This window comes from Quercus robur, chromosome 2 (genome assembly GCF_932294415.1).
Source record: "Quercus robur chromosome 2, dhQueRobu3.1, whole genome shotgun sequence".
NCBI lineage: Eukaryota > Viridiplantae > Streptophyta > Magnoliopsida > Fagales > Fagaceae > Quercus > Quercus robur.
The window spans coordinates 94362443-94387570 of NC_065535.1; the positions used below are offsets into that span (position 1 = coordinate 94362443).

Genomic DNA, 25128 nt, shown 5'->3' on the forward strand with positions numbered 1-25128 from the left:
TCCCATTCATATGACCTTATCTCAAGGCGACATACAACTACAGGACTACATTGGTGGCCACAAAAATAAGAAGATATTTTTCATATAAAAACAAAAATGGAATTGATGAGTCTAGAAAAATCATCAAAGTCGTCCATTAATACGAACGACCTTGCATCATTACTACAGGACTACATTGGTGGCCACAAAAATAAGAAGACATTTTTCATATAAAAACAAAAATGGAATTGATGAGTCTAGAAAAATCATCAAAGTCGTCCATTAATACGAACGACCTTGCATCATTACTAGGCCATCAAAGATAACTGCTCAACAAATTCAATAATGACCATCAAAAATCTTAAACTCTAATCAAGACAAAGAACAATACAATCAAGGTAATAATCACCTTAATTTATGTACAACAGCTACCTACGTCACTTATAAAATTGACAATCTGTCTCACTAGCTAAGGTACGTCAAAAACTACTACAAAACACTATCTATATACGAAAGATATGGGTTGATACTAATTTAAGCATCGGAGGCTCCCCCACCGGACACAACCCATGGTCTTTTCGATTAATCTCTCCTTTATTTTGCAAGTCCTACAAGATCGTTTAATACTCTGGATTGAACGATCGACCCAATTGACGATTTTGGCATTATCAGGAATTGTTGGAGATTTTTTTTTTCTTTATTTATTTTGTTGAGAGAAGGAACGGTGTCTTTGGCTTCATATTACCAACTTCCTATAAATTGGGTATCTCAGTTCATCATATCAACACACCTCTCTCTCTCTCTCTCTCTCTCTCTCTCTCTCAAAACTAATTGGGATACTCATATCACAATGTCCATGGCCTTCTTTTGTGCATCCTCTTCTTCCTCCAAACCTCAAAATGGTTTCAAAAATATCCAAAATACTGAAAAGATTACTTACCTCATTGGTGAAACTTGTATGCAAAAGGCACAAGGAAGCAGCATTGCCCAAGATCAAGCCGTTAATTATTTTCCCACGGAAGACTACAATTTTTTTCCTGAATATCACAGTTCCACGGTTAGTTTTGCATAACCATTTTCACCATTTCTTTTTCTTGTTTTTCCAGACCTACTTTTCATAATTTAAGAGGGATATATTGTTTTTTCCAGGATGATTTTTGTGTTGAATACATGCAAAAACTAAAGAAATTCAAAAAAATACTTAGCAAGTTAGTTGAAGATCCTCTTGAAGGTTTGAACATGGTTGATGCAATCCTGCGCTTAGGCATTGAGTACCACTTCCAAGAGGAGACTGAAACAATCCTAAAAAGGCAGTATATGATTTTTAGAGCTCATGCAGGTCATGATCATGATCTTTATGAGGCTGCACTGCGTTTTCGATTATTGAGACAAGATGGCTATCATGTTTCTGCAGGTATGAATATATTTTTCTTTTTACCTAAATTACGTTATGTTTGTAATTATCACAGCACGGTTATAATTACATCTCCAAGGATTGGGTGGCAAAGAGCATTTGATTCTAAAAGTTGAACAAAAACATTTTTAGATAAACATTAAAAACTAAAATAAAATTATTTGCAGTTGAGCTCTAACTCAAATAACACAGAGTAAGTTCATGGGTTCAAAACTCACTCGATAACATAGATATCTGTAACTTACCAATTGTAGAAAAAAAATATTCCTTGAAAGTCAATAAATTGCGGAAAATTGTGTGTTGCACAGATGTGTTTAACAAGTTCAAGAACAAGGAAGGAAACTTTAAATTGGAGTTAGGTGAACACATAAGTGGATTGATGGGATTATATGAAGCGTCAGAGGTAAGCATCGATGACGAAGACATACTCAATGAAGCTAAAGACTTCAGTCGCCATTTTCTCGAAGCAAACATCAAACATCTTGATCACCAACAAGCTAGATTCATTCTAAACACATTGGATCATCCCTATCATAAGAGTTTGCCAAGGTTCATGGCTAAGGGCCTCCCAGACAATTTCGAAGGGGCAAGGGGTTGGGTAAAACATTTACAAGAACTAGCAAAGATGGACTTCAAAATGGTCCAGTCCATACACCAACAGGAACTTCTTCAAATTTTCAAGTAAGTTCAATGAGACTCTGGAATATTTTTGTTATGATTGTCTATTAATTATTTTGGAACTCAGATTGCCTATACTTTGATACTATTCTAAATTATCATTTCTCCTAAAAGATGGTGGAAAGGCTTAGGTCTGGCTAAAAAGTTGAACTTTGCTAGAAATCAACCACTTAAATGGTACATGTGGACGGCGGCTTGCCTCACAGATCCAAGCCTGACATATCAAAGGGTTGAGCTCACAAAACCTATAGCTATGGTTTACGTGATAGACGACATGTTTGATGTTTACGGAAAACTAGATGAACTCACTCTCTTCACAAATGCAGTGAATCGGTACGTGTGTTTGTTCCATATAGGAAAATTGCTAAATATTCTTTCACACTTGTTTTATTCCACCATATTACACCAATATATAACTGGTGCAAGAATGTTCATATTTTAAAAATGTCCACATTTCAACTAATAAAACTGGATGTAAAAAAAAAAAAAAAATATATATATATATATATATAAATATGTGTGTGAAATAATAAATGTGTGATAATTAAAACGGTAGAAAAATATGATTTGCTTTATTTTAACAATTCACTATGCATGATTACTACGTTTTTCTGTGCACGTAGATGGGAATTATCAGCAATTGAGAAATTATCAGACTCTTTGAAGATATGTTTCGTGGCTCTTTATGACATTACCAACGAAATCAACTACAAGGTCTACAAAAAGACTGGATGGAACCCTATAGACTCCCTAAAGAAAGCGGTATATATATTGACAAAATAACTATCAAACACAATTATTTTCTAAAACAAAAAGCATATTGCTCCCCAAATTTTAGTTTATTAATAATTTTAAATCTTGAAATTCAAAATGATTGCTTTAGATTCCTTAAATGACATAACCAAACTTAAACTAACATGACGACATTACTCTCTTAGATACGTTAGAAATAATAAAAACGATGACTTCAACTTTCAGAGGGACTAAAAGTGACCATTTTAAGTTTGTTGAGAACTAAAAGAATTAATAGAAAATTATTAGTTTACATTATACTATCAACGTAAGATTTAAATTGTAGATTAAATAAATATATACAACATTGTACACTTTTATACAAATGTATACATTTGTTTAGTTTACAATGTAAATCTTACAGCCCCAAGAGGGGTGGCCCAGTTGGTGTGAGATCGTGCGTGCATGCATGAGGTCCCTCGTTCGAGTCGTGGCGGGTACCATGTGGGGGGTAGGTTCCTAGCATGCATTGCGTCTCCTCCATTGGCTTTCTTGGGGTGCTAAGGTGAGGTCTATGGCACCTCAGTCATAGTAGTTATGACTCAATCCAACATTCTTTAGCGAGGGGTGCTCCTATTAGGTCACGCCCTGGAGGGTAAGTCACATATGATCGCCCCCGCCCCCCTTTTATTTATAAAAAAAAAAAATGTAAATCTTACATTGATAGTACAATATAAATTAATAATTTTTATTATTATTAGTTTCTCAACAAATTCAAAATGGTCACTTTTAGTCTAGAGACATAAAATCATTAGTCGGACTTCATGGACGAAAGTCCCTCTTGGCCTGATGTATAAGGACAAACATTGTATTTTGACATATTTTTCCTGTGAATAGTAAAATTTCAAAGAGATTACTCATGCTACACCTTTGCAATTATTGATTGTTACAGTGGGCCAGATTGTGTAATGCCTTCCTATTAGAAGCACAATGGTTTGCTTCTGGGAACTTGCCAAAGGCAGAGGAGTACATGAAGAATGCACATGTGAGTACAGGATTGCATGTGGTGCTAGTTCACATGTTCTTTCTCTTGGGTGAGGGAATTAGCAAGGATACTGTTGATCTTCTGGACAGCAATCCCAGCATTACATCTTCCATAGCCACAATTCTGCGACTCTGGGATGACCTCGGAAATGCCCAGGTAAGAGAATAAGATTAAATTCAGAAGCAGCCACACATAATTTGTCCACTTTTAATAAGGGAGTGATCCCACCAATAATAGATATCTAGTGGCCTAAATTAGTGGCATTTTAATTTTTGAAGCAAGGTTTAGGACAGTCGCATTTGATTTTTTGTACAGTAAGTCATGTTAGAAATCAAAGGAAATTGAATGTCCTCTCATTCGTACTCCACCTTTTGTCGCATTAACCACAGCCATCCACGTGTAAGGATCGTAGTTTTCTCAGAAAAATAGGAAAAATAATATTTTCCTAACAATAGAGGGAAACCTAGTTTTTATATAAATTTATTATGGCATAAATGTATTTTTGGTCTCTAAATTTTGCATCTTTTTCATTTTGATCCTTACATTTTCATTTCACCACTTTTAGTCCCTAAATTAATTAACGCGTTTCATTTTGATCCTTACCGTTACTCACTTAACAGAAATTGCTGATATCGCAAACGAAATCCACTGTCAGTACATTAAATTCTAATGTGGCCAATAAAATAATATTAAAAAATTATTTAGTATTTAAAATATGCCACTTCAGCATTTTAATTTAAAATTTTAAAAACAATAAACTTTAATTTTGCAATTCTAATTTAAATTAAAAAAAAAAACGAAGAACCTTTTTTTCATTTCAATTTTAAAGATTAAGAAAAAAAAACTTGTAGTAACTATCTCAATTTTTCTTAAATTTTCTTGTCAACCAAACACATCATCATCCATAAACACAAAACTCAAACTCATTTTCATTTTCCTATCTCTCTCTCTCTCGGGTCAAACACTCAAACTCCTCTCTCTCCCTCTTTGCTTTCTCTTATTTCTTTTTCTCTTTAAGTTCAGGTTGTAGTTTTTGGGATATGGCTTTGATCTGGGTTTAGAATAAGAGAGGCTGAGATGTGGTGGTTTGGATTTGGGTAGAGAGAGAGAGGGGTTGAGGTCAGCGGTGGTTTGGATTTGGGTTTAAAGAGAGAGGGGCTAAGATTGACGGTGATTTGAAGCAGATCGGCAATGAACCCGCATTGTTCTCCTTTGACATCATTGCCGACGATCCTTTCTGCCACGTCGTCTTCGCCGTCTTTGGTGCGAGACATCTCGATTTGCCACGTGGCCGATGTGGTGAGAGAGGGGAGGGACCTTGAGAGCTATGGGGGAGGTTGCTGACGGGTTTCGGATCTGGGATTTGGGTTTGGTCATTCAGATCTATGATTTGGTGGTTTCAGATCTAGTTTTGGTGGTGGGTTTTGTGTTTGGTTTCTCTAGTTCAGCACTTCGGCCTCTTGATTTTGCTTCCACTAGAATCGATTAATCATATCTTTGGTGTAGGATTTGGCTTTTATTATTGGGTTTTTTTCATTTGAGCTTGTTTGTGCTAGGATTTTGTGTTGATGGAGGTAAGTGAATTGGGTTGTTGCTCGTTTTGCTGAAGATGGATTAATGGGTTTGTGTTTGTATTCTTGCTGGATTTGTGTTTGTGTTCTTGCTGGATTTGTTTGCATTTGTGTTTGTGTTTGTGTTCTTTAGAATTACAAAATTAAAATTTATTGTTTTTAAAATTTTAAATTAAAATGCTGAAGTGACATATTTTAAATACTAAATAATTTTTTAATATTATTTTATTGGCCACGTTAGCATTTAATGTGCTGATAGTAGACTCTATTTGCCACATTAGCAATTTCTGTTAAGTGAGTAACGGTAAGGACCAAAATGGAATGCATTAATTGATTTATGAACTCAAAGTGGTGAAATCAAAATGTAGGGACCAACATAGAAAAGATGCAAAATATAGGGACTAAAAATGCATTTACGCCATTTATTATTAACATCATTTTTATAATGATCATATCAGGGCAAGTTAATAATTAATAAAAAAATTTCGTAAGTGAGTTTAGCATCTTGTAATTTTCGTTAATTTATTTGTTAAATGTGAGGTAAAAAAAAGAAGATAAAAATTAATTTATTTTTAGAAACATATATTTGTTATTTATCTAGTAAAAGACGAGACAAAAAGTTAAAAATTTTCATATAATATATATGTATATGTTTGCAACTTCTAAGGTTAACTCACTAACTGGTTATGATTATCTGCAGGATGAGGATCAAAACGGTCATGATGGATCCTATATTGAGTGCTACAGGAAAGAACATCAAGGCTGTTCAGTTGAAGATGCAAAAAGCCATGTTGTCAAAATGATTTCAAATGCATGGAAGCAACTCAATAAGGATTGCCTTAACCCAAATCCATTTCCAGCGTCTTTTATAAGGGCTTCTCTTAATACAGCAAGGATGGTTCCTTTGATGTACAGTTATGACGAGAAACATCGCCTTCCAAGTCTAGAGGAGCACATGAAGTCACTGATCTTGAAAAGTGTTCCCTAGCTATAAGAAAATGTAAACAAATTAGACTTTTGGGTTTCATAACGTATTGCGCTTTGGTAATGTACGCTCTGTTTGTTTCGATGTAAAATATTTTCCCATTTTACCATGTTTGTTTTGCAGTAAAATATTTAGTCAAAAGTAAAATATTTTCAGTCAACCAAATCAACCTAGGCAAATTTGTGTAAAATATTTTACGTTTAAAATTTTGGTAAAACATTTCACATTTGCTCTGCGCCTTCCTACCCAATACTTTCACTTCCTCAGAACTCAGTCCCTCTCAGTTTTTGCTCTCCCTCTCTCACGACTACTATACCTTCTCACTCTCAAGTTCTCCCTCATCTTTCTTCTTTTCTCTGGCAATCCATTGGGACTCTTACTGGTGAGCGGTGAGGCGGTCGGCGTCGATGACTCCAACATAGAGGTTGCGGCAGTAACTACTGTGCCAATCATCAATTTGGGTTGCTGTGTCTCTCTCTCCTCCCTTCTACACTCTTCCTCATGTTCCTAATATCTTTCAGGCCGCATCTCTCAAATATGGATAGGTGGGTTGTCGGTAGTTGGTTTGGTTTTGAGTTTGGTAGGTGGGTTTAGTTTTGGGTTTTGGTGGCTGGGTTTTGTTTTGGGTTGGCGGCTGGGTATGGTGTTGGCTGATCAATGGTTTGTTGTGGTGGCTGGGTATGGGTATGGTTTTGGTGGCTGGGTATGGTTTTGCTGGGGTTTGTTTTGAGTTTGGCGGCTGGGTATGGTATTGGGGGTGGGTTCTGGTGTTGATGATGGCCGGTTGGTGGCAGCGGTAGTGATGGCCTTTTATTTTCCTTCTTCCCGATCTAGATTTGGTACTATTGTTGGTGGTTTGTGCTTGCACCCAGTGGTGGTTAGTGGTGGCTGATTTATGCTTGCATTTTCAAGTCTTTAGGACCATCCAAACACTTGAAAATGTTTTACTGAAAATATTTTACTATAAAATTTTTTACTTGTAAAATATTTTACATTTGAAAATATTTTACTTCGAAACAAACGAAGCGATAATAACCGATGGAAGATGTGAGGAGGCTTAAACTAGTTAGCAATATTTCAGCTTCTTGCACTAGCATTTCCTTAAAATTTAAGTGCTAAATAAATTTTCAAATTTCCTGAATAATATATGTAACCAAATCCTCTATGAAGATTGTTGTAATATGGGTCTGTTTGGATACCCACTACAAAAAAGGGATCTATAGCCCCACTACAAAAAAGGGATCTATAGCCGCGTTTCAAAAACGCAGCTATAGGATATAGCTGTGTTTCCTATAGCCATGTTTACAAACCTGGCCTATACTACGCAACAATAGGCCCTTGCGGGTCTATAGCCATGTTATTGTAACCGCGGCTATAGGATTCGGGCCTAACATCACAAGTTCCCAACAACAAATCACAAGTTTCCAACACAAAATTGCCAAAAGATATATACAAGATTTTGTACATCACAAAAAATATACAAGAAGGATTTTTTTACATTCTAAACTGCCCTCAAACAGCCACAGCCAGCAAGCAGCAACATCACTAACCTTGTGTTAACAAAAATATATATTACAAACGTTTGTTCATGTCTATTCACAAAAAACTTTACAACATGTTTAGAATGTCCACCAGGTTGTGAGGCCTCAAGAGTTTCCTCAGTTTCATTTGCTTCCATTTTGACATACTTCTCAACATTTTTCAGTGAACGGAAACGCTTTCTTGTCCACTTCATGGTAAAACTACATAAATTATTCTTTGTCAAGTTAAATTTGCCAAATTTTTGCTTGCAATACATAATACTCTAAAAATGAATTCAAATTTGTAATTCGGCAATGCTTAGATGCACATTTGTATCAAAAGGCATGATCATGGAGCAATTTGGCAGAATAATGTTATGAGGGAAAGAGACATAATTTGGCATTATTTTTTGCCTAATTATGGAGTGTTTTGGCTTTTCAAATGCCAAAATGAAAGGGAAAAGTGAGAGAGATTATATATGATAGGTGCAAGACTACGTACCTAGATAATTAGAAATAGGGAGAGCTCATTTGGATTAAAAAAAACAGTACAAAGAAAATATAAGCAAGGATCAATCTCTGCCATATCAGTTATGTTGTTTTCATCAACTTAGTAACATGAGACCTTAAGTCTAGCTATAGTTCAACTATTCGTTAATAATTTAACAAGAGTTGTGTAGTAACATACTTAGTCAATTTATCAGAGTTAAAACTTAGAGAGAAGAAAAAAATCTAGTCAAAACTTCCAATTCAATGAAGTTTAGCAATACATTATTGACATTGATAATGAGAGCTATTGTTTTTTTCCTTTACATTATGTATTTTGCATGTGTCTAGTCATGGAGATGTGAATATGCCAAGAAACTGTGTTCTTCATGTTTCAGGTGGCAAATAAGAATGCGATACTGTAGAGTAGTCACTATATCATTGACCTTTGAAATGCGTCTTGAATCAACATATATTACAATAATACAATTGCATTATGAGATTTTATAACATATTCACCAGCAGAAAGTTTTCTTTCCTCCTGTACTGACTACTGAGGTTCATAGTTTATCCATCATAGCATGGTATGTATATATGTAGGCTACTATTTTTAGAGAAATTTTGTTTTACCTCAGGATTCACAGTTTCATTCCCATCAAGCATTGCCACCCTAAAATATATTAAAGGCATCATATTAATATCACATAACAATGCATTGCAAAAAGTAGTGTTTTGCTAAATAACATTTATTTGCTACCTAAGAAGGACCTATATCACGCATCCCATGGCTAAGTTGGTCAAACATGTCTCTCATTGACGTCATCACTTTGGCCATTTGTGCTTGGTGACTTGCCTCAGATTGAGCTAGTTCCTCCCTATGCCTCACTTCAGATTGAGCTAGTTCCTCCCTATGCTTCGCTAGTTCCTCCCAAGATTGAGCTAGTTGCTCCCTAAGCTCTTCATGACTTGTCTCCAACTCTGACATCCTTTGGGTCGTTTTGCTTGACGACGATGGAGTTGAGGTAAACTGCAATTTGATGGTCTCATTTTCATTTTCACCTATGGATTTGATGGTCTCATCCATATAAATGTGTGATTAGATCATGTGTCTTAAATCAACATATGAAGTGTCATTTGTGAGCAATCAAAGCATCAAACAACAACCATAGAACACACAAATTATTAAATATAACTAGACAAGACAGCACAAACCACTTAAAACGTTTTCTTAGACTTGGAAATTGAGGCATTAATCACCACTGTTGTCCCAATCAAATCAATACCAATGCTTAAAGGAATGAATTTTCAACACACAAGATAACTTATAATTTTTCTGTTTTAGACAAATTAACATTTTCAGGCCTTAGTTATGCAGCTATATGCGTGGCTTTGAGTTATTCAGTTGATCTAATGAAAGTGTTTTACTTTCATCACAATGTAAGTATAAAAAATAATAAAAATTGAAAAACAAAAACTTTGAAAACGTAATAATTAAAATAAATTACCTGTCTTTCATGCTCTCGAGCTTGTTCCAAATACTCTTCTCGATCAAAATTCCTTCTAAATGTGTTATCAACCCCAAAAACCTACACCAATAATCCCAAACAACAATTAATCGAGCTAGTTAAGTTATTTTATTTCAAAGATGAAATTTGAAAATTTTCATAATTTTTAAAAACTTACCGTTGGGGAGATTGAGAGAGGTCTAAGTGAGATTGAGAGAGAGGTTGTTTTGTTCCTGCAAGAAAACAACAAAATATCAAAATCCCATGAAGCTTGTCCCTCAAAAAGTCCATTTAAACCCAAAATCGAAACCCTAGATCGAAAATTGAAACCCTAAACCTAAAATCGAAACCCTAAACCAAAAATGGGAACCCTAAAACACAAATCAAAACAAACAATATTAAAAACTTACTGTTAGTCAGCCTTGCAAGAGTGTCTTGAGTGAGATTGAGAGTGAGAGAGAGTGAGAGAGGGAGAGACCTAAGGCTTTGTTGGCGCCGATTCTTCTCTATGGACAAATGCTTGCAAACCCAACTCAAAATCAATGAATCAAACCCATTGTCTATTATTGCATACAAAGACAGTGCAAAGTGTGTGTGTGAGGGAGAGAGAGAGAGTGTGTGTGTGTGTGTGTTACTGATCAATGAGAAGGGAATGGAGAGGAGGGAAGAGTAGAGGGAGGAAGGGGATTCGGAGAGGGTGGAAGTGAGGGAAGGAGTTTGAGAGTTGAGAGTTGGATCCAGAGGTAGCTTGAGAGTTGAGAGTGGTTTGAGAGTTTTTTGAGATCGAGAGCTTAGGGTTTTTTTTCAATTATGTGGAGTTTGAGGGATTTTTTATTATTATTTATTTATACTAAATGTTTAAGCCGCGTTTAAACAAACGCAGCTCCAGACATGTAGAAGCTACATTTAATCAAACGCAACTCCAAACATATTCGAAAAAAAAAAAAAAAAAAAAAAAAAAAAAAAAAAAAAAAAAAACACCCTGAATGGGTCTGTAGCCATGTTTTTAAAAACGAGGCTTAAGTCCTACCCAGCTAAACAAAGCCTCACTATTAGAAAACACGGCTTCAGAGCTGGTCTATAGTTGCGTTTAGTAAACGCAGCTATACGTCCAAGGGTGGAGCCACGTTTTTCATAAACGTGGCTCAAAGTCTCACCTGTAGCCACATTTTACAAAAACGCATTTTTTGTAGTGACCGCTTATTGCTAAAAACTGAAAACACTATAGTAAAATAATTTTTAAATGTATAAATAGTGTCATGGAACCCAGTTTTAAAGTTGGTTTTGCCAAATTTCATACTGGTGGGTCCCATGAACAGTGCACGGGACCCAGGAAAAAAAATGCAAACGCGCAAAACTTGTTGCTATTCCGCTATCCAAACTCACACTATATATGTAAAGAGACACTATAACCTAGTTTTCCTCTCTTGCTTTCAATTGCTAAATCCATCCTTGTGTCATCACAGTTATTTGATGCTGTAAGTCGATAAGTCTGCCATTTAACCAATTTCTTGGCCAATTCAAGGTTGTTTGAAAATTTTACTTGATCTCAATGGTTTAAAAACAATATTCCAAACACATAGTAGGTCATTTTAGTGTTTTAGTAGTAAAGTCCTGTCAACAATATGGCAATTAATGGAGAGGTTGAAAGACTTTTTGGTTCTGGCAAGGTTTTCTCAAGAAATTCTTTTTCGCATTTCTCTACAAAATATTAAGGTTTTTTTTTTTTTTTTTTTGGGTGTTTCCTTGCTCTATGGTGACGAGTGAATACCAAGAAAAAATTTATATCCTATAATATTTTGAATTTGCCTGATTTCTCTCAACTGCTCTACAATTTGCTTGACCAAAATTCTTAGACTTGCACGATGAATATATAGTTTTCTTGTGACTTCAACTTAACACCAGATGGTTACAAATGAACTTAAATAACATTCACAATGAAACAATTTCATTAGGGGTAATTATAAGTCTACATCGTACTAATAATGTAAATTTTATATCATAAACTAATTATACTATACATTTTTTACAAATTTATATATATATAATAGTAGATGAAGTTGAGAGAAACTCAAATTAAAATTCCAAATTAGAGTTCCAATTTTGTGCCATGTGTCCTAAATTATTTATTCTTAAAGAGTTTTATTTTTTAATTTTAGAATCAAATGTGGGACCATATCATAAATATTCATCCAAGTGAGTTATTAAGTACAAAAACCAAAGAGTCTAGAATAAATGAATCGTAAAAAAAAAAAAGTGCTTCACAATAATTTTTTTTCTTAAATAAAACATGGGCAATTTACATTTTATACCTAATAATATCCTTAAAAAAATTTTCAAAGAGTTCACAAAATATAAATGTGGGGGTAAAGGCTCAAAATTATATATTGGGATTTGGGCTTCACTCGGGATCGTTGACAAGTCCGAGGAGAGGAAAAAGGTTGTTAAAGGGACTCCTAATTAAAGTCTCATAAACAGGGAATACATGAAAGATGATCCGAGGAGGAATACCTCCTTGGATGAGATGGATGTAACTCAAATGCGCAACTCTAGCAATTAGAGGGCCCCTCCGAAAGGCCCTAGTGATAGGAATGTGCCATATAAACATACGGGGAAGAAGGAAACACAAAATATCTAAGGAAAAGCTGCTATCACCGCATTAAATGCATTACAGCTACTTTTCTGGCCGCATTTATGTGGAGAGGACCTCTGAATAATGCTGCCTTTGCTACCACAACTCACAGAAGGCTGAAGAGGGGGTGTCTGATGGGACGGGTACTCAAGTGGGAACTCAGATGATCAACAAGTGTAGGATCAAGATGGCTCAAAGAGGGTTATATAATGTGATAGATCCCCATGAGATTGGGAGGGGGGGGGGGGGGGGAAGAGAGAGAGAACACTGTAGCAACCTAAGTTGTCTCAATATCCAACTGTAATCAGCATACACAATTGTAACCTCCTCGAACTTAAAGTCCATTGACATCAATATCTCTTATTTGTGCTTAACTATCATTTAATTCAAGACTTGCCACTGTACAACTCATTAGGCCCTAGTTCTTCAACTCATTCTCTACAAATTCATTGTGTTAGGCCTCCTAGACCAAGACTCCATACATTTTTAGGCTTGGGCCCTAAATTGTGTCCCTATAATTGGCGCCGTCTTTGGGAAGAATTTGTGTCTCAGTGAGTGCAACGATTAAACATGGTGGGATCAGGTCCACACCAAACAGAGGCTGCAAGTTCTCAACGGCAGGACAACTTTCTTAACCTCGAGTGGGAAAGAAATCAAGACAAATGTCGAGAGGGTAGTGTAAGTACTACCCATACAAGTAGAAGCCATTTTAGGGTGAAAAGTCACGTATCCCAAAAGCAGGATGATAACAAAGCCCTACAGCAGGAGATTGAAGACTTAAAAAAGAAACTACGTCGTGCACAACGGAGACGCTCCCCCTCCAGTTCAGATACTAGTGATGAAGGGGATGACAATTATAGGCAAAAGTCAAGAACTCCACCAAGTGAGACATTTTCTTATGAGGAAGAGCACCACCATGAATGCAGCCACAAAAGTTTGTCCCGTAAAGGCCTAGTGAAAGATGCCATGAAGAAGGCCCTGGATTGAATCTCCAAGTCACCCTTCACACGCAAGATAGAAGGGGCTAAGCTTTCTTAGCAATTCCATCAACCCACTTTCACTATGTGCAACGGCAGAACGGACCTCGTAGAGCACGTAAGTCAGTTTAACCAGAGGATGGCCGTCCATTCTAAAGATGAAGTTTTGATGTGCAAAGTATTTCCGTCTAGCTTGGGACCGATGGCGATGAGATGGTTTGATGGCCTCAGGCCAAATTCTGTAGGTTCCTTTAAGCAGCTGACTCAGGCCTTCGGCTCTCGCTTCATCACGAGTAGCAGGGTTCCTCGGTCCTTGGATTCTCTGCTGACTTTGTCCATGCAAGAAGGGGAGACCCTGAAAGCCTACTTGGACAGGTACTGAGAGATGTATAATGAGATAAAGGGTAACTATGACGACGTTGCCATCAGCACTTTCAAGAGCGGCCTCCCAACTGAGCATGGTTTAAGAAAATCCCTGACAGGAAAGCCTATCACCAACCTGCTTCAACCCATGGACCAGATCGACAAGTATAAAAGGGTTGAAGAAGACTAGCAATTAGGAAAAGGTAAGATGAAGATTGTCCCTCAAGAGAGGAGGGACTTCAGGTCGGACCGATTTAACAACAACAACCGACCGAGGAGAGACTTTGCAGGGCAATTCGGATCTGCCGATGCGCAGGCCGTTAACGCTGTGTTCCGAGATCCAGTACATCAGGTTCTGGAGAAAATTAAGAACGAACCATTCTTCAAATGGCCAAATAAGATGACAGGAGACCCCATGAAGCGCAACCAAAATCGGTATTGTCAATACCACCAAGAGCCGGGGCACACCACTGAGGACTGCAAGAACTTGAGGAATCACTTGGACCAGTTGGTCCGAGAAGGAAAATTAAGGCACCTCCTACAACATCCCAGTGGTCAATAAGGACAGGCGAATCCTGAGGCTCGGAGAGACACCTCATTGAGACCTCCCATTGGCATGATTAATGTCATTCTTGCTGCTTCGGGAAGGACCGGCTCTTGTCCTTCCAGAGTGATGTCTGTGGTTCAGCTTTCCATCGAGGATGACGATCAGGAGTCCAAAAAGGCCAAAAAGGAAGCCTCGCCAGTGTTGGGATTCTTGGACGAGGATAAGATCAGAACCATCCAACCCCATGACGATGCTCTGGTAGTCACACTCAGGATTGAGGGATATGATGTGAAAATAGTGCTGGTGGATAAGGGAAATGCTATAGAAGTAATGTACTCCGACTTGTACAAGGGACTAAACTTGAAACCTGAGGACCTAACGGCGTAAAATTCCCCTCTGGTAAGTTTCGAGGGAAAAACTATTACTCCAAGGGGCCAGATCAGATTGCCCATACAAATCGGTTCAGACGTGGTAGAGGTGGATTTCATTGTAGTTGACGCTTATTCACCCTACACAGCTATGGTGGCTGGACCTTGGCTTCATGCTCTAGGGGCTGTCTCCTCTACCCTGCACCAGAAGGTGAAGTACTCGTCAGAGGGCCAGGTCAAAGAGATTGTGGGGAATCAGACCATGGCCAGACAGTGCATGGTGGCTACCATCTCACGACAACCCGGTGCTGAGCCCTCGGCCTCTACTGGAAGGGGCTTATAGCAATTAGCCACCCCGGCATTGCTCGATAATGAGTCAACCAAGGAGGCAAAATGCGAAGATCTAGAAAAGGTAGCCATTGGCGATGATCCAGAAAAGTTCTTTCAAGTCAGCTTGGAACTACCTTCCTAAGAGAAAGAAAAACTAATTCAGTTTCTTAGAGAAAACATGGACGTGTTTGTGTGGGATGCCTATAAGGCCCCAGAGATTGATCTAAGCTTCATTTGCTACTACTTAAACGTTAACCCATCCGTTACTCCCAAGAAGCAACCACCCTGGTGCCTGTCGAAGGAGCATGCCAACGCTGTTAGGGACAAAGTGATGAAGCTAAAAAAAGCAGGGGCTATCAAGGAAGTTTTCTACCCCGAGTGGTTGGCCAATACTGTAGTGGTAAAAAAGAAGAGCGAAAAATGGAAAGTTTGCGTAGACTTCACGGATCTGAATAAAACCTGCCCAAAAGATCCATTCCCTATGCCTCGGATAGATCAGTTGGTAGATGCAACCGCGGGTCATCCTCGGATAAGCTTTTTGGATGCCTTTCAAGGATATCATCAAATACTACTGGCCGCAGACGACCAAGAAAAGACAGCTTTTGTCATTCCCATTGGAAACTACCATTACAAGGTGATGCCTTTTGGTCTGAAAAACGCAGGGTCCACCTACCAAAGAATGATGACCAGAATGTTTGAGTCACAACTGGGTAAGAGCATTGAAGTCTATATAGATGACATGGTGGTAAAAAGTAAGGTAGTGTTCGAGCACGTGAGAGACCTCAGAGACATTTTTGAAATCCTAAGAAGACACAAACTGCGCCTCAACGCGTCCAACGACCAGTCTACTACATGAGCAAATCATTGCATGAAGCCGAGATACGCTACCTACCACTAGAAAAGGCCATCCTAGCAGTGGTTCAAGCTACACAAAAGCTTCCCCATTACTTCCAGGCACACACAGTTATCGTTCTAACCCAGCTTCCGCTCAGGTCCATACTCCGTAGTGCTAATTACACAGGGAGAGTTGCTAAGTGGGGCACAATTCTAGAGGCTTTTGACATCAAGTACATGCCTCGTACCTCCGTCAAGGGCCAAGTTCTCGCAGATCTGGTAGCTGAATTTGCTGAACCCTCGCTAGAAGAAGAAGCAGGGGCGCAAGGCATGGATGAAAAATCAGTTAGTGCAATCTCTCTACAAGAGCCCACATGCTGGAAAATATATGTTGATGGGGCAACAAACCAAAGGGGCTCCGAAATGGGGCTAGTCCTGATTTCCCCTGAAAGGATTACCATTGAAAAATCACTAAGACTGGGTTTTTTGGCCACGAATAATGAGGCTGAATATGAAGCCCTTCTGGAGGGAATGTCCATGGTTCAGAAACTGTGCGGAAGAGCAGTAAACATGTTCTTGGACTTTAGATTGGTCGTTGGCCAAGTAAATGGGGAGTTTGAAGTAAGAGACGAAAGAATGCAAGACTACTTAGACCAAGCTAAATGCTTACAATCACACTTCGATTCTTTTAGCTTACTGCACATCCCTAGAAGTGGAAACACACATGCCGACTCCTTGGCCATGCTTGCCACCTCTTCGACTCAAAGTTTGCCCCAAGTCATCCTTGTGGAAGATTTATACAAACCCTTAGTGACGAAGAGAGAAGTGATCCATGTCCACCATGTCAGAGTGGGACCTAGCTGGATGGACCCTCTAGTACTATTTCTAAAGGAAGACATTTCGCCCGAAGAGAAGACTGAAGCTGACAAGATACGGAGAAACGCTTCTCAGTTCTAGCTATCCGAGGACCAGAAGCTGTATAAACGCTCCTTTTTTGGACCATACTTACTCTGCGTACACCCTGAGGCCTCAGAACTAATCTTGGAGGAGTTACACGAATGGATTTATGGAAGCCACATGGGAGGCAAGTACTTATCTCATAGGGCCATCACCCAAGGCTACTGGTGGCCGAACATGCAGAAAGAAGCACACAAATACATGAAGAAGTGTGACCAGTGTCAGAAATTTGTACCAAACATACATCAACCAGGAGGGATCCTCAATCCACTATCCAGCCCATAGCCATTCGCTTAGTGGGGCTTGGATATTGTCGGGCCTTTTCCCAAAGCAGCGGGGAACAAAAGGTATCTGCTTGTCGGCACTAATTACTTCACTAAATGGGTTGAAGCTAAACCTTTAGCGAATATCAGATGGATGTCAAAAGGTTCATCTAGAAAAACATTGTTACCCGTTTCAGAGTCCCTTACACCCTCATCTCGGACAATAGTCTTCAGTTCGATAGTAAGGCCTTCAGAAGGTACTATTGCGAATTGGGAATTACGAATAGATATTCTATCCCAGCCTACCTCCAGGGGAATGGGCAAGCCGAGGCTGTTAACAAGGTCATAGTGAACGGACTTAAGAAGAGGTTAGATGACGCGAAGGGAAGATGGGTGGAAGAATTGTCGCATGTCTTGTGGACATATCGAACCACACCCCGAAGGTCAACAGGAGAAACTCCCTTTTCAATGACTTACGGGGCCGAGGCTGTTATTCCTCTAGAAACGAGCTTTCCAACGCTAAAAACCAGCTCATTCTGTCCGAGCAGCAACAATGAGCTACTAGAAAAAAGCTTAGACCTTATCGAAGAAAGAAGGAAAAGGGTAATGGTCCAACTGTCCTACTACCAACACAAGCTTAAGTAAGGTTATGATGCTAAAGTAAAGCTAAGGCCACTAATGCCTGGGGACTTAGTGTTGAGGAAAGTTCTGGGCATTGCAAAAAATCCAGCATGGGGAAAGCTTGGGCCAAATTAGGAAGGACCATATCGTATCACCTTAGTGGCTGGCATTGGGGCGTATTTTCTAGAAGATTTAGATGAGCATGTAATACCATGCCCTTGGAATGTAAACAACCTAAAAATGTACTATTATTAATGAAAGTTTCCTTTCTCCATAAATTCTTTTGTTGCATAAAGCCCTTGTGCTTTTTGTCTCTCATTTATTTAAGTATTAAACAGAACTTAAGTCCCGCGTGGCTCCTTGGACCACAGACTTAGAGGAAATTAATTACTTAGATATTTATTCAAGTATTAAATAGAACCTAAGTCCCATGTGGCTCCTCGTACCACAAGCTTAGGGGAAATTGATAACTTTTGACATCTACTCAAGTATTAAACATAACCTAAGTCTCGTATGGCTCCTCGGACCACAAGCTTAGGGGAAATTAATAACTTTTGACATTTACTCAAGTATTAAACAGAACCTAAGTCCCGCATGGCTCCTCGGACCACAGGCTTAAGGGAAATTAATAACTTTTGACATCTACTCAAGTATTAAACAAAACTTAAGCCCTGCATGGCTCCTCGGACCATAGGCTTAGGGGAAATTAATAACTTTTGACATCTACTCAAGTATTAAACAAAACCTAAGCCCTGTATGGCTCCTCGGACCACAGGCTTAGGAGAAATTAATTACTTAGACATTTATTCAAGTATTAAACAGAACTTAAGCCCTGCATGGCTTCTCGGACCACAGGCTTAGGGGAAATTAATTACTTAGACAGAACGCAAGATACGAGGGATATCTCTTACGCTCCTCAAGTCTAATACTCACTATGTAAGAGTTAATTCGTATCACGAATGTAAAATCTCTCTCTCTTGTTCACACTTAGATATATTTTTTGAAATAGGAATAATGAATTACTATTAGAAATGTGGCAGCAACAGTCCAAGCCCATTCATAATGACAATAAAGTTAAAAGCAATGAAAATAAAGACCCAAAAATAGAAAAGAAGTTCATTAATTAACTTAAAGAAAAGTTATCTTACAAGCACTGGCAAAGGCCAAAGAAATGAAAAACAAAAAAAGCAAAAGAAAACCCTACACCTAGAATTCTAGGCCTTGTCCTTAGGTGGACCTTTCATGGGGTCAGCAGCCTCGGGATGAGCACCTTCAGATTTGGATTTAGACTCAGCATCCTTGGCCTGCGAGACGACATCTCTGATTGTGAGGGAGTCCTCGGATGGCTTGTCCTTTGTTGGTGGCTGAGCCTCCTTGTCCACTCTTGCCTCACCAGGAACGCTGGTGTCAGGAAGGACGACCTGGGCGGGAAGGAGCATCTCAGCAGGAGGGTCCGAATCAGGAATCTCTCAAATATCCTCTGGGAAGAAGATATTCTCGGCCCTCCAAAGCTTAGAGTCTGCAGGGACTCCTGCCCGGTCCATTGCCACTCCCTAGGACTCGGTGCAGTAGTCCCTGCAAACCACAACCACCTCCTCAGTCAGCCTGGTCTATGTGTCCTGAACCCCACGCTCATAAGAGGCCTTCACTGTAGCCTCAACTGCTTCCCTAGCCACCCGAGCCGCCTCCTTGGCTTGCTGCAGTTGCGTCTTGAGGTCTAGGATTGCTTGCTTCTTGGTGGCCAAGTTTATTTCCATTATATGCAGCTTCTGGTGCATGTCCTCAGCTTGCCTCTCCGTGGTCTTAAGGTCTGCCTCGGTGCTATCTCGGGTCTGGATAGCCTCTTTGACCTTCTCGGCCAGGCTCTCCTTCTCCAGTCTAAGGGCTCTGGCAGCTTTTTTAGCCACGAGGTGGGATTGAACCTCAACTTTCACCTCCTTTCGAGAGTTCTTAACCCATTCCTCGGCCATGTAGATTTGTTGGGTAACCTGCATAAAGGTAGTGGAAGAATCATCAAAACATAGGCAACAAGTAAATGAACATAGAATCATGAATTTGAACGATGAAGGATTTTTTGGTTTACCATTGCAAGGTCTCTCTTCAATGACATGAAGAGGTCAGACTGCCTTGTATTCCTAAGCCCATCCATGTCCTGGGGCAGGAGAAGGGGCTGCTGCAAAGCCTCGGCGAGGTATGCCGCCTGTCCCCTCTAGGACTCCCAAAGCATCGCGTCCCAGGAAATGGAAGTGCCATATAACTCAAGCCGAGGGGACCAAGTACGCTGCCCCCTTCGGACTGCAGCCTCATCTCGGCTGTCCATTGACTTGGCCCTTTTATCTTTAGGCTCTTTGGCCTTCTTCTGCTACTTGGCCTGCTGAGGTCCGACCTCACCCTCCTCCAAGTCATCAACCGGCCTTTTCCTCCTCAGATTCGGATTGGCCTGCAACCCGAGGTTAGTGGGAAGAGGAGGAGGAAGAGGGAGGCTGGCAGGAACCTGTACCTTAGGGGCATCCTTGGAGGATTGCCCATTGTTCCTATTGGCCATTAGGCCCTTTAAACCAGACCTCTACTTCAGATCCATGCTTTCTTCTTCAATCTCTTGGCTGGTATCAATCTGAGCAACTATCAGCCTCGGAGAATATGCCGCGGAGAATCGATCAAGATTTGCATTAGAGTTCGAGAGCTCTACTGGCCTTATCGGCACCTCACCCTCCTCGTTAAAGCGGAAATGATCGATCTCGGCTTTGAGGGATGAGTGAGTAGAATCAATCTCCTCTCTTGGAGTGGCAACCGCTTGAAGAACACGTTAAGTGGGCAGCTGAACGGGTGGTATGTCTCTCCAAGCTAAGAATCCCAGCTTGGAAACGTCAATCCGAGCCAACCTAGAACTCTCGGCCCTTATTGCCTGGCCTACGTCCTGGATGATACGGGACAGCGGCTCGTACTCCAAAATGAGATAAACGGCCTGCAACTGCCCGTCTTCACTTATGAAAATCTCCGGCCTTAGGAGGTAGTTGAGAGCTTGAACGTTGACCAAACTGATCCTCGAGGTGACGTGTTCTTTGACTGCAAAACATCCAAAAGGGAGGTTGTGGTTAGTCCGGGAGAACAAATAACTAAAACAAGTAAAGGGAAAGCTCAGAAGACTAAGATCCCAACCGAGGGATTTGATCCTAGAGTACCCCACCTGGTGTTCCTGCCCTAACTAGGCAGTGAAGACCATCATGCCATTCCCCGGAAATGACCAGATAATCGTCCTTCAAGCCTTTGTTGGACTTAGGAAGGCAAGATATCAGCCTCACCTCGTCGGACCAAGATTTTAGGTAATATAACTCGGAAAGGGAGTGGCACTCATACAAGTGAGCTACATCGTGCCATGTAAAGCTGAGATTCATCTGGTCGTTTAGAGCATCTATGCACCCTAAAACTTGGAACATATTAGCGGTGCACTGATAGGGGGTTAACCTATGGTTAAGCAAGTAGTCTCTGGTTATCCTACCCATGGGAAGCATCATTCTTCCCTCTATAAAAGTGATCATAGGAATGACGACCTAGCCCGTCTCTCTGTTAGTTAGTATTTGGTCCAAAGGGCAATATTATAAACCCACCCCTATGGGATATGGTATCTGGCCCTAAAACCTTCCATACAGGCCGGCGAATCTACTAGGTGCTTGAACCTACCCATCTAAGTGACTAGAAATGACACAGAGAAAGGCTTATAAAAGAAAAAGGCTGAGGAAGAAGGCCGAGGATAAAAAATAATAATATAAAGAAATGAAAGACTTACGGGAACATGAATACTAAGTCTCTTAAACTTTCAAAAAGATTCGCAAAGAATCCTTACAAGAAACGGCTATGAGGACTCAGGAACTTAGAATGTTTTGTGAGACGAGGCACTAGAGTTCTCTGAAGCACTTGAAGGTTTTTTGAAGAAAAGAGGAAAATGATTTCCTTCAGGGCTTTATATAAAGGAGGAAAATAAGTGGGAATACTCTCGCTCAAAATTCTAGGGAAATGTCAACCGTTAGATTAGCGCCTCACCGTTGGATGTGGGGGACATAAAGTCCCCTGGAGTAATTAATGACGCCTCGTGGGCTACAAAGTGTCAGTAACAATTATGAAGCGCGTAAAACCGTGCTCCCACACGTATAAATCAAAGAATTAGTGGGTCTTATCCCTTAAATATCAAAATCCCACCTTTTTCTCCTCTAATAAGAGGGAAAAACTGGAATTTTGATAGGCTATTATGGGGGTAAAGGGCCCAAATCATATATTGGGTTTTAGGACCCGAGACCATTGACAAGTCCGAGGAAAGTAAAAAGGTTGTTAAAGGGACTCCCAATTAAAGTCTCATAAACAGGGAATACATGAAAGATGATCCGAGGAGGAATACCTCCTCGGATGAGATGGATGTAGCTCAAATGCGTAACTCTAGCCATTAGAAGGCCCCTCCGAAAGGCCCTAGTGATAGGAATATGCCACATAAACATACGGGGAAGAAGGAAACACAAAATATCTAAGGAAAAACTGCTACCACCGCATTAAATGCATTGCAGCCACTTTTCTGGCCGCATTTATGTGGAGAGGACCTCTGAACAATACTGGCTTGGCTACCACAACTCACAAAAGGCTGAAGGGGGGTGTCTGATGGGACGGACACTTAAGTGGGAACTTAGATGATCAACAAGTGTAGGATCAAGATGGCTCAAAGAGGGGTATATAATGTGAGAGATCCCCATAAGATTGGGAGGAGGGGGGAAGAGAGAGAGAGAGAACATTGTAGCAACCTAAGTTGTCTCAATATCCAACTGTAATCAGCATACACAATTGTAACCTCCTCGGACTTAAAGTCCATTGACATCAATATCTCTTATTTGTGCTTAACTGTCATTTAATTTAAGACTTGCCGTTGTACAACTCATTAGGCCCTAGTTCTTCAACTCATTCTCTACAAATTCATTGTGTTGGGCCTCTTGGACCAAGACTCCATACATTTTTGGGCTTAGGCCCCAAATTGTGTCCCTACAATAAAAATAACTATCAATAGTATTTAAATTATATATATAGGAATTATATTATGTGTTTTATTATATATCTTTAAGTGTATCCATGCGTATGCATGATGTTACAAGCTAGTATGTATAATAATGTAAGCATTTCTTTAGTCTACAATATAAATTTTAAATTGCTAATACATTATAAATTAAGAATTTTCCTTTAATTATAAGAAAACTTTTGTCATAGAATTTAGCCAAATGACTACACACTATGATTATCAAAAGGATAAGGGCCACAATTGTATTATCAACCACGTATAGGATCATGATTAGGTGGTGGACCACATTGGACAAAGTTTGCATGTGGAATAGCAAGTCGAGTACAGAACCATGCAATAATTGTAGTTTAGAGTCGTCTTTCAACAAACATTTCCTCAGAAACCAGGAATGTGTACCTTGGAAATCCAATATGAGGGTAACTTAAAATTTTGGGTTTAACTTATTGAGATATATGCATGCATTTTCTGAATTCAATGCTTTTGCTAAATGAAAATAATTGCAGGGGTGGCGCCACCTGAACTTAGGTGGTACAAATGAACCCCTGAACAGGCCAAAAAATAAAAGAATTATGTATAATATTTTAAAAATAATTTTGTTATGATCCATTATAATAAAAATCTGAATCCTTGGCTCAATAATATTTTTTTCATCCAATTAAAATAAGCTTGAATATGATCCTCTCGACAATATTTTAGCCTTTTTAACACTATAATAAAAGGGATAATTACACTTTGCTTACCTGTGGTTTGCCTCTAATTTGACTTGCCTACCCGTGGTTTCAATTTTGATACTTTACCCACCCAAGGTTCAATCCGTTACTGCTCCATAATAACCCACCTCTCTGTCTACCGTTACTCTAACACGTTTTCTTTCAAAATCAAAACACAAAACGGATCCACAAGTTAGGATTTTTGATTACTTAAGGACTTCTATGAGAACATATGCCCAGAAAAATCAAACCTAAATCAACCACTATAAATATAATATTTTCCTTCTCATATGCTCAATTGGCTCCTTAACATGCATTGTCAATTTAGACATCTGACTTTCTCCTTTAATTTGAAAAAACACACTCTCAGTTTCTGCTCCAGAAGAAATCTCCACATCTTTCGTTTCATGTGCATGTGAGGAGACTGGTGTTTTTGAAGAAATTAGCTCAATTTCAGGTTCATGGGTGGAGGCAGTCTCATGATCTTCAAATTTTGCTAATTTTGAACATCCAAAAACATAGAGTTCTCTAAGAGATTCAATCTAATGATGGTGTGTGGAAGATACAAAAGATTTTTGCAATGGCTCAGATCCACTACTGTAAGACCAGTCAAATGCTCAATTGATGAAGGCAGCTCCTTAATTGCAGCCCCATTTAAATAAAGCTCACTTTATGTCCGGGGAAAATCCAGAAATGCCCAAACGAAGCCAATGACTTCTTCTTGCTGTTCAAAACGTTGGTATAGAGACTTTCTATGGAGGAACTAGAAATATGGGCAGTGGTGTCTTGGGGAATTTGGAATGCACGGAATAGAGTATATTTTGAGAGACTTCAACCCCATCCCAAAGCCATCTTGGCAGGGGCTGTTGGGTTCTTGCAGGAATACCAAAACCTCAACAACGCACAAAGGAATAGTGGAGAGAGCTAATCAGATGTCTCACGGTGAAGATCATTTCTTAGGCTTGTTGTGATATTTGTAATTAGGGGTTAAAACTTCCCCTGTTTCGGATGTGCCTGAACAGGGCTTATATACTTATTTTGTATACTGCTTTCTTCATTCAATAATATTTCTATCTATTACCTCAAAAAAAAAAAAAAAAAAAAACTGTTGCATGTTTTCTACAAAGTCTAGAATCACCTTGACATTGGAGCAACCAGAAAGAATAAGAATCTCAAGAGATTCTGTTGCAATCCTGCTGGGAAGACTTCTAAGACGAATGCAATCTTTCAGATCCATAAAAATAAGCCTTTTGAGGACAGCAACGGATGAGTGAACCTCAATCAAATTTGTACAACCTTCAAGATATATTTTCTGCAGATTTGGAATCCCTGTGAGATTTGGGGTGTTTCTTAGGTTTTGGGAATGACTGAGTTTGATGATTGTTAAATTGTTCAAAATCTGTTTGGAAAAGCAAGTTAGAATAATTAGCTTCAATTCACTATAGAATTTAATTTTTTTTTAAATAATAATTAATATAAAAGCATTGAGGAAACTAAACTACCTCGACTCCCTCCCAAAGTAGTTGATTTATGCTAGGAGGCACAATTGGTTTCA

The 25128-nt window shown here is 39.3% G+C and overlaps 2 protein-coding genes across 3 annotated transcripts in view; one reads left to right on the forward strand and one right to left on the reverse strand.

The window, feature by feature from the left end:
- Positions 1–25128, reverse strand: part of LOC126715964 (probable sodium/metabolite cotransporter BASS1, chloroplastic) — a 67492-nt gene that overhangs the window by 35432 nt on the left and 6932 nt on the right. The gene's annotated exons all lie outside the window — the stretch shown is intronic.
- LOC126715963 ((3S,6E)-nerolidol synthase 1-like) lies at positions 479–6513 on the forward strand. The gene is made up of 7 exons (XM_050416835.1): positions 479–1036; positions 1129–1393; positions 1702–2074; positions 2186–2404; positions 2695–2833; positions 3756–4004; positions 6120–6513. Exons 1-7 carry the CDS (start codon positions 830–832, stop codon positions 6405–6407), a joined length of 1740 nt encoding a protein of 579 aa, XP_050272792.1. The 5' UTR covers positions 479–829; the 3' UTR covers positions 6408–6513.